Raw genomic sequence first — 11,047 nt, forward strand, 5'->3', positions numbered from 1 at the left:
GCGTTGAAAAGGAAGGAAATTCAAAAAAAGGTGCCGCCGGGGGACGAGGATTTTCAGTGAGAAACCTAGGCCACGGCACCTGACAGCCTTTTTTTCAAGTCGCAGACAGTGGTTTTTTACGTTTTTTACCTGCCGGACATGAAATTGAAAAAAATCCGGAAAATTTGCCACGTAGGAAAGGCGCCCGCTGCCGTGGTCTAGGTTTCTCACTGAAAATCCTCGTCCGCCGGCGGCACCTTTTTTTGAATTTTCTTCCTTTTCAACGCCGTTTTTCGGGGATTTCGGATGTTTTTGGATTTTTTTCGCAATAGTATTCGGAAAATAGATAACTTTTAACACATTTTAATGCAATAAAAATTTTTGGTCGGAGTCCCCCTTTAATTACACCCTTCAATTGAGTACCCTCATTCTAAAAAATAATTTTCAAGAATTGAGAAAAAATTTCGGTTTTTCACAAGAATTTTCAAAAAATTCTGAAAAAAAAGTTCAGTTCCAACTTATCCATAATTCGAAATAGAAAACGTTTCAATTAATTAAACCTTTGCATAACATAATTTGAATTCTTAAAATTTAAATTAGAAAAACTAAAAAACGTAATGTTATGAGAAAGAGTGAGGAGCGGAGCGACGTACAACTGAAACAAATTGGTTACATCGCGCCGAAGGCATACCAGCCAGCTGTTTGAAGCGTCAGAGACGCGGATTCTGAACAAAAAAAAATTGAAAAAAACAAGTTTTTGGAGTATTCGGAATATTTGGAAAACGTTGGGATTTTTCGGATTTTTCCCCCAGAAAAAAACTCAAAAAATCATCAAAGAAGCATCAATCTTTGACGGGACCTTTGGTTCCCACATCCCATACGAGAGATGAGGGGATATGAAGAGACGCAGAGAAAACAAGCAGTTGCCTCTCTCCAGAATCTCCTTCTTATCCTGTGTAAAAAAAAGAAAAAGAACAAAAAAATTCTTGGGAGCCGCCAAAAAATGCTCCATCGTCAGAGATCTCTATCGTTTACCGGCGGAACGCCGACGTCTCCAATTTTCGACGTCTGTTTCGATGACGACGACGATGACGTGGCAAGAAGTCAGTTTTTGGCACCGTGCCAAAAATTTTGGGGTGATGAAGAGGACGAGAGAGAAGAGACGCCGACGGGAGAAAGTAAGTTTTTTTTTGAAAATGTTGTTTCGGTGTCAGGTTTCAGAGAGGGGTAATTAGCAGGGGGTAATTAAATGAAAAAAATTGGGTTTTCTTTTTGAAAAATACGTCGTACTAATCAAAACTGTCCCTATCTGGAATTATGGATAAGTTGAAACCGAAATTGTTTCCTAAATTATTCTAGATAATCATATTTTCTAAACTCTTTATTGCACTTCCTAATTAGTTACTCTTATTGATTTTTTTTGAAATTTGAAATCTTGGTTTCCAAAAAATGACTTCTGAGAAATTGTTCCCGAATTTTTTGACAAAAAATCTAGGTAACTTGAAACTGGAAAAGTATTTTTTTTCAGTTTTTTGTTTTTTTCTAATTTTTTGAATTTTTGAAAGACTGATTAATCGAGATACTCTGTTTTTGGATCATTGACAATTTGGAACTGAACACTTTTTTTTCGAAACTTTAATTGAATTTTAAAATTTTTATGGAAGCGCCGAAATATGTCGATTTACAATCAAGGATAATTTTTTATTGAAACTATTTTCGAGAATAGGTTTAGAATAAGACTAATCAATTAAAGTGTGTAATAAGGTGCTTGAATATTAGAAGTTTCCAGAAAAAACCTAAAATCTTGAAAATTAATAATTATTAAATCAATATACTTCAATGTCAACGATTAACGAATATATCGACTTGAAATTATCGTCGACTTGAAATTATATATCGACTTGAAATTATATATCGACTTGAAATTATCGAATGGGTGATTAATGGAAGTATTCTTCTTTTGAAATTATTGACGAATTGAAACGGGGGTTTTTTTTCTATTTTTCGAGAAATTTTGGAATTTTTTTCCAAAATTTTTTAAAATTCTTTTAGAAATATTTTTCAGTAGTCATGGTGGTACCAAGAACTGACGGAATAAAAACTGGTAACATGACAGGTACAAATGAGGACTAGACAAATGAGAACGAGTTTAACGGCTCTAATTCGTAGTTCAGTATCTACAGTATTTCCTCTAATAGAAACTCACCTCTATTTAAAGCCCACCACTAATACATAGAAGCTCACCCTGGCTATGCATTTTTCTTTTCATACTCTTTTTTGTTTATTTTTCTGGTACTTTCTGTTAATTGTTGTTCTTTTTTCAACAATTCCAGTTCAGTTAAAAACCGAAAACCCTCTAATTTAAAATATTAGTCCACCCCCAGAAAGAGATTGGAAAATAAAAGCCCAATGGCTTCTATTAGAGGAAATACAGTAACTTTTTCGGAAAAATAGTTTCGGAACGATCTCGTTTTTCCCAATATTTCATAATTTTCCAAAAAAAAAGTTTAAGACATGTTTTCGACCAATTTTTTGAGTTTTCATCTGTAGCAGTCCTTTTTAACAGTCCTCAAGAGAGTCCTCAAGAGATATTTTTGAAACTGGAAAATATGAAAGATTTGGTTTTATTGCTCTATCTTTGAAAAAAAAATTTGTTAAGTAATTTTTTGATAACTTTAATAAGTAATAAGTGTTTAAAAATTAGGAAATTCTGGAAAAAATGAAAATTAAAAAATTGTTATCGAATCAATACTCTTCGACTTATACGAATTGCCCTACATACTTCGATTAATAATTATGGATATTCTGAAACTGAAAAATTATTCTTTTTTCTAGAAAATTAGATTTTTTGAAAAATATTCGAATTTTGCCAGGATTTTCGAATTCATCATCAAAACGTTATTAGATTTAGAATTATGAATAAACTGATACTCGATTACAAATTAAGGACTAATCGAAACTTGAGACTTTGAAAAAAAACCAAAATTTGTGTAGTTGATTTTGTGAACATTTTAAATGTTTTGGCAATTAATTTTGTGTTTTAAAGGTGGGGGGACAGGAGATTTTACGGGGGATTTTTGGGGCCAGAGTATGCATTCTACCGTAACGGTGTACAACGCCTAATGTCACTCTGCGTACAGCTGTCGCCCTCGCCTTTATGTATGCAATCGGGCAGCGGCTTTCTCTTTGCACGCGTAGCTCAGTCGGTAGCGGCGCCGCACCTTCAACACTCGCCTCGACAAGTTCAACTCCTCGAGGAGCATATTTAAACGAAATTTCGACAACATTATTTTTCTCATGTCCCCCACCTTTAATAATAGAATGACCGGATTTTCATATTTTTATCTGAAAACCTGGAAAATTATGAACGGGATTTTTTTCATAAAACTTTTTTTAAATGTTTCAAGCTGGAGATAATTTCATCAACCTACATAGTTGCGTGATCAATCGATGAAACTCGAAATTGTAAGGAAATTTTTAGAGGTTTTTATTAAATCGGACGATTCTTCAAAAAAATGATACGTTCAAAATTCTAAAATCAGTTCGATTTAGAAATCATTTCAATAAGATCCCCCCTCCCTCGCAATTCGTTCCAATCTGACTACCCACGCGGGGTGGTATTCCTAAGATTCCGTTTGGGGATGCATACTGGTTAGGGGGGGGGGGGGGCTTATATTCATATTCTGGACACTGAAGTGTCCTCCCACCTGATCATCCCATTTTGAGCTCCCACCTTTCAACCCCCCCCCCCCCCATTTTTCAACAGGGGGGGGGGGGGGGGTTATAATGGAATTTTCTCGTTTCACCAACATTTCAAACATCTTTGGGACTATTTTGGTTACTACTGATTGGCTTGATGAAACCAAACTTTTTTAGTTCTAGCTGATAGGAAAAATCATTATAAATTATTTTACAGTTTTTATAACTAGGTTATCTGAAACAGATTTTTTGACATTTCTTTTGGATAGTTATGGTGGCACCAGGAATGAGAACTGACAAACCAGAATTCAAAAAAAACTAGCTGAAAACATAGCAAATTTTTTTTGGAAACTCTTAGAAGATTGAAAGAAAACCTGATTGTTTCTAAATTTTATTCACTGTTTCATTTTTCTCATATATTTTCCAAAGTTTCAATTTGATGATTCTTATTTTTGTTTGTCGTTCCCGATATTTCAAGATTTCAGTTGAAGTTTGGGAAAGTTTCCGATTTCAGACTCTTTTTAGTCTTTTTAAAACATGTGAATCAGGAAATCTAGCCTTTCATTCCATCAGGTTTCCTCTTCACTTCCCGCGCTCCACCCGAATCAATGTCTCCAAAGAGGGACAGATGATGTCCGGAGGAGTGACATCTCTTCCAACATCTGCGTCTCCTCGCTTCTAACACTCTCTCGCTTTTTGCCATTCCCAACGATGCTCTTAATTGTTGAGAGAGGGGTGCTGGTCAGATGCCTGCCCCCTTCATACCCTCTTTTGGGAACAAAATCGATTTTTAAATTTTTCAAAAATTTCAAACAAACACCACCGGCTGACGGTTTCATTTTTTTGAATTTTGTTTGTTTCGCCTTTTTCCTCTATATGTATGTAACTATGTTTGTTCATATGTTCTCCTTCTGTTTTTCTTATGGCTTCTCTGCGCCTCTCTCTCTCTCTCTCTCTCTCTCGCTCTCTCTCTCTCTCTCTCTCTCTCTGCCATATATCCTTCACAAACTTCCAGAAAAAGAAAAGGAGAAACATAAGAAATGTTGTGGTATGAATAATAAAAAACATGGAGAAGAAAAAAAGAGGCAAGAAAGGAGAATAAGGCTCCATTGATTTTTAGTATTCTTTTTTTTTCTTTTTCATTTTTTCAATTTTTTGAGTTCATTGGATAATTATTAATTTGAAAAAAGTTTATTCAAACTTTTAAGACTATCTTAAATCAGATTTTGTTTTCATTTTTTTTCACAATTTTCAGCTATAGCATTAAAAAATGCACAGACTTTTCAATTTGACGAACATTTTGAAACAGTAGTTTCCGTTCAAAAATTAAGCTACTACTCGATTTTCTGCATTTATTTTTGAATCTGAAACACTATTCATTTTTTAGTTTTTGTTTCAAAAATTTTGAGAACTTTTTGTTTTTCCCAATTTTTTATACTCACATTTGAATATATCATTCTGGCGGTAAATTTATCCCCTCTCGTTTTTTTTTCGGTATAACCTTTTTTATCAATTGTCAGATGGACCTGAATTTTTTGAGGATACGGTAAACACTCTTACGACAGATAATAGACAGAAATTGCCTGGAAAAAATGACGATTAACAAATCAGGCATTTTTTGTCTATAATGTGTCGTAATGGTACTCAGTCTGTGAAACCGAAAATTGTTTTTGTGATTTCAGTTATAATTTTTTCTGTTTCTTGTAGTTTTCTTGAAAATTGATTCGAATGTTATTTTCAATCCATCGAAGAAACGAATCTCTAAATTCGTACCAGTTTCGAATTTTTAGATTTACGAAAAATCACTGTTTTTCTGTTATTTTTAGGTCTCGAAATGTTGAACGAATCTAGTATGTATTTACGAAATAGTACGAATTTATAGCCAAATCAAAAACCGATTCTTTCATATGTGTTTTTTTTTCTCTTTGAAATATGATTCCAATTTTTTGCCAATAAAAAATCCCATTATTTTTCGCATAAATAATGGGAATAATTTTTTTGTGGAAATCGAAATATTCAAGAATAAATGTTTCTGTTTCAACCTGATCATTTTGTTGTAAATTTTGAAAAATCTGAGCTATGGTGATTTGAATTCCTTCCAATTGAAAAAAATTTGAAAATTAATCACCATAAATTCACAATACCTATTAATCCAATATCCCATGAGAATTATGGGCAAAAATCCTATTTTTAGTTGTTTTTTTAGCTCATGTCTTTGAGCTCAATTATCTTGCTTCCTCTAAAAGATGTCAGAAATTTCCTAACTGATAAAATAATAATAATAATATCAGCAACATTTTATCAATCAACAGAATTTCGATAACTTTTCCAGAAGTTGAGATAATTAAGCTCAAAACACAAGGCTAGAATTAAAGACCATTTTTCCTTTTTTCAGGCGTAATGGCCACCCTCCACAACAAAGTTGGAGCAATTATACAGGATGGAATAGTAGAAGGACAACGATTTGCGTTGAGTTCGGATTTATGGAGGTGAGAAGACAAAAAATGAATTTCTCGAAAATCAGAAAATTCCCTGTTTCGAAAATAGGAAATCTGGTTTCTATTTATACAAAAAATGCTGCAAGCTTTCTAACATTTACTCAGATACGCCTCCACATCAACGCATTGTGATCTGCTGATCACAATGGCATTTTCAAATGATGACGTGGAAAACAAGACATCCGTAATGTGGTTGGTACAACAGATGAAAGAGCATGAGCCGAATTTGAGGGTGGAAATCAGATATCACCGGTTGAACAGTTGTTATGCCATTTATTTAACGGCGGATTATAAAAGGTGAGTGAGCTACGAGGTTGTAGTTGAAGGCGCTGATCATTATAGATAATTGTAGAAGTGCGACAAGGAGGAACACTATTACCTAAACATGTATACTATAAAAAAGTTGTTAAACAGAGAAATTTTTTATGGTCTGAAAAGAAACCTTTTTTTCAGAAAAGCCTATTTGATTTGAATTTGATATCTTTGAACTTGCGATGTTTATAATATAAAAACAGAGTTTCATTTCTCTTGTTGACAACTTTTCTCTATATACCGTAGTTTGTGAGATATGCGGCTTTAAAGTTAACCTCATCTGATCTTGAAGCTCAAGTTTAAAGGCGCATAGTTTAAAGGTGTTTTTGATTGGTCAAAAGATTTAATCAAATTGAATTAGTATCGCGTAGTTGTTAGGGCACTTTAAAAATATGCTCTTTGCGAACTACGCGGTTGCAGCTACCTCAAGCTAAGTTAAAAGTTTGAAAAACTACTGTTCCATCTTTGTCATATTCGATGTGTATGTATGGAAGATTATTTATTCCATTTCCAGCTTGCTCAAAGGCGCCGAATTGTGTCATATCAAAAAGGCGATAAAATCGAAGTTTGGCGGTGGCATGCGAGATTTTTCATTCGAAGAAGCCCAATTTTTCGCTGGTGTTGAAGGCAAAAACACATTTTTGTCACCGATGGAACGAACGCTGATTGTGAAACAAATGGTGGATATGATGAGAGCTGGAAAAGGAGGATTGACATTGAAACTGCCGAGACGGACCATAAGTTTTACGGAAGGAACTGCAATAGTTCCACGCCTTCAGTCGACAAATGTGGTGCAACATGTGTCAGCATTACATAATACAGAGTTCTTGAAACATTTACAACAGAAGTGGGTCACTTCCATTGAAGCGCAACCCATTGATCAGGTACGGTCGGAGGCAAGACTGTAGGAAACAGGGCCGTGGTTTTTAATTAGGGTACTGTACTTCTTAGTTGGTTAGGATTAGGCGGCCTGGCGGTTCTAGAGGGCGGTTTGGTCCGCGGCTACTTATGGCCCGGGCCGCGGTTCGGTTTCCGAGAGCCTTGCCTGAAGATGACAAATCAAATTTTTATAATGTTTCAATTAAATTTTAAATGGTGTGCAATTGATTTTTGCGCATTAATGTATTCGCATATTTCTTTATTTTTTTATTTTCTTCTTGTTTCTAATATCAATGAAAAAATAGGGCACCGAAAAAACAGTATCATATTTTGACTTCATTAGTGGCAAATAGTCAACTTCGATGCTCTAAAAGAATAGTTCAGAATTTTTCAACTTGTCTGAAAATTTCAGAGTATACTAAACAAAATTAGAGCTTCAAATTTGTAGTTGACAACTTTTTCGTACAAACCCGGCAACATTCAAAAATGTCCTAAATCTCATTTCATTGCTAATTCCCGCACTTTTTTGGTTACAAACATCATATCTTCTTTGAATGAAATTTGACTAAAATTTGGTTAAAGGAGGCCGACACCAAAAAAGACACCAAAAGAAAAATTTTTCCTGATTTTTTGCATAGAGAACCCCCATGAGGGGTTGAACTCATGACAGGCAGATCAGGGGTACGGCGCCGCTACCGGCTGAGCTACGGGGGGGGGGGAAGGCGCCTGACGACCGATGGTCTACATAAGCGCGGCGCGATTTCGACCCCCGAACTGTCCCCGAAATTTTTGCTGTCTTGCCTTTTTTAATTACAAAATTGAAGCTCTAGTTTTGTTTAGTTATGCTCTGAAATTTTCAGAAAAATTGGAAAATTCTGAACTACTTTTGTAAGACTCCAAAGATTACAGTTTTTGATTGAAAATTTCAAAATAAGATTTGTTTTTGTTTGTTACTGTATTACAAAGGACAATTTGGATTTCACATTTTCTTTTCGAAAGTTTACAGTTTCAAAAACCTTACTTTTGATGAGTTTGGTTTTTTCGGTGCTTCATAGAAATAATTTATTGTTATGACACATCAGATCTACAGTACGAAATGTCCTCTGTTTCACTCAACCTTTAACTTTAATGACTTTTTTATTATTTTAACCTTTTAGCCTTACAAAGTTTATATTCCAGATCAAAGACTACTTCGGCACCGAGATAGCCATGTACTTTGCATGGCTTGGCCATCTGACAACTGCTCTTTGGTTTCCATCACTTTTAGGAATCGTTATGTGGTTTTTGGGAGGGTTCAAGTACAAAAATAATCCCGGTGATAAGCAGGATTTGTATCAGGTTGGTAAAAATTTTACTATTTTTCCCTTACTTTTAATTTATGTCAATTTATCTCACTATCAGTTCCCATAAATGATTTTTTAAAGTTTTCAACTGATAAATTGATTTTCTTAATATCAGAAGTGTTTTGTTGGTGGACAAAATTTGTATATTTTTCACAGGAATTGAGATAATTGAGCTCAAAAATATCTGAAATAAAAATTGAAATCTTCGTCGATTAATCTCACTGGATGAGACATTGATGAAGTTTGAAATTAAAGAATACCTAAAATTTGGTGAACACAATTCAGATTTTAGGAAATTTATTACGAAGTGAGCAGGTTGAAACAGGAAAAATATCTTACAGTAGGCGAATACAGACAACCCAATAATTTTTTTCAGCTAATCTCCGACATTTGCTTTGTTCTCTTCGCTTTCTTCAACTGCATCTGGTCCACAATCTATCTGGAATGGTGGAAACGAGTTCAAGCGGAATTGGCGTTCAAATGGGGGACATATGACGCGACCCAAGATTCATACCTTCAGGATCCGAGACCCGCGTTTCAGGGAGATTATTTGGCGCCGAATCCAGTGTCCGGGAGAATGGAACCGTTTTATCCTGCTTGGAAGCATATTGTTGTGAGATATGGTGAGTTGAGCTACGCGGATGTTATGACAAACTACAGTACTGGCCAAAAAGGTATTCGCAAACGGTTTTTTGAGAGTAACTTTGCTGAAACTTAAGGGATCGATCTGAAAATTTTACTGTGCATGTCGTACACGGTGACGACAAATTGCGTACAAGGAAATTGCATCATTTTCAGAAATTTTTTGTTTTTTTCAATTTTTTCAATTTTTTCGTTTTTTCACTTTTTTCATATTTTTATATTTTTGGATATTATGGTTTCTAAGAATGTTGGTTTTGGCTCCTATGTATTTAAAACTGTTTACAGACATGGCCAGACCCCTCGGAAAAAAAAACATCTCTCAGGACATCCGTAAAGCCATCGTCATCGGCTTCAGAAGTGGATGTTCCAAGGACCTCTTGGCGCAGCAGTTCAATGTTACTAAACGTGCCATCGAGAAGATCTTGAAGCAGTTTCGGGATGAGGTAATATTCAAAAATAGTATAGTTATGAAAAAAAAAGGTTTAGGGAGCCTTGGTGGAGCGAAAATCGCCTGGAAGACCGCGTATCACGTCGAAGAACATGGATCGGAACATCGTCCGAGTTTCAAGAGAGGATCCCCAGAGGAGTTCTACGGACATTCAGATGGTCGTGAAGACTCCAAATGAAGTCACACCATCCCTGAGAACCGTACGGCCAGCTAAGAAACCATCGATCAGCAAGAAGAACAGAATCGCCCGCGTAGCATGGGCCAGAGCTCATCTCCACTGGGGACGTCAGGATTGGGCTAATCACGTGTTCAGCGACGAATCCAAGTTCAATCTGTTCGGTACTGACGGTATCAAGTGGATTCGCCGTCCGGTTGGATGTCGGTTCGATCCCAGCTACCAGCTCCAAACCGTCAAGCATGGAGGTGGATCGGTGATGGTCTGGGGCTGCTTCTCTGGGACTTCAATCGGCCCGCTGAGAAGAATTACAAGCATCATGGATCGCTTTGTGTATGAAGACATCTTGGAGAACACAATGAGACCCTGGACAAGGTCTACTGTGGGCCGGGCGTTCGTTTTCCAACAGGATAACGACCCGAAGCACACCTCGAAGCACATCAAGGAGTGGTTCCGACGCCGCCACGTGGATCTTCTGGACTGGCCAAGTCAATCTCCGGACTTGAATCCGATCGAACACCTCTGGGAGCATGTCGAGAGACAGCTTAGAGGGGTTCGTGCCTCGAATGCCAACCAGAAGTTCGACCAACTCCAAGATGTCTGGCAGGCCATCCCGATGTCTGTCATCGACACCCTTCTCGACTCGATGCCAAGAAGATGTCAAACGGTAATCGACGCCAAAGGCTTCCCAACGAAGTACTAAAGCTATTTTATTCATTTTCTATTATTATTTTTCGTTTACCGGTCTATCCTAGATCTCAGAAGTCAAAGTTCCATTTACCGGTTTTTTGCAATTTTCATGAATTTTTCGATTTTTTTTCAATTTTTTGAAATTTTGACTATTCTTGTTGTTGAATCAGTTTCTTTTACCGTTTTAAACTTTGTCTTAAAATATCAGATTGATCGGGAAGTTTCAGAAAAGTTATGCTCGAAAAACTATTTGCGAATACCTTTTTGGCCAGTACTGTATTCTGTCATCTGACAAATTTTTGGAATTATTGTCTATTCAAAATAATCGCGCGGGTGAACGAGTAAAACAACGTGTAGAGAGTCTCCAAACCTGTAGAGGCGC

General features: G+C 36.1%; 2 protein-coding genes across 2 annotated transcripts; both read left to right on the forward strand.

Moving 5' to 3' along the window:
* Positions 1-982: 982 nt before the first annotated feature.
* CBG21545 lies at positions 983-6,171 on the forward strand (the record flags this gene model as incomplete). The annotated part of the gene is made up of 2 exons (XM_002632585.1): positions 983-1,157; positions 6,074-6,171. The coding sequence occupies 2 exons, from the start codon at positions 983-985 to the stop codon at positions 6,169-6,171; spliced, it is 273 nt and encodes a 90-aa protein (XP_002632631.1).
* Positions 6,172-6,321: 150 nt separating this feature from the next.
* CBG21547 lies at positions 6,322-9,333 on the forward strand (the record flags this gene model as incomplete). Its single annotated transcript, XM_002632586.1, has 4 exons — positions 6,322-6,473; positions 7,003-7,372; positions 8,547-8,705; positions 9,087-9,333. Coding segments are annotated over 4 exons (928 nt in total), but the record flags the coding sequence as incomplete, so codon positions are not given.
* Positions 9,334-11,047: the final 1,714 nt, after the last annotated feature.

Source organism: Caenorhabditis briggsae (assembly GCF_000004555.2).
Source record: "Caenorhabditis briggsae complete genome, chrIV, whole genome shotgun sequence".
Classification (NCBI taxonomy): domain Eukaryota; kingdom Metazoa; phylum Nematoda; class Chromadorea; order Rhabditida; family Rhabditidae; genus Caenorhabditis; species Caenorhabditis briggsae.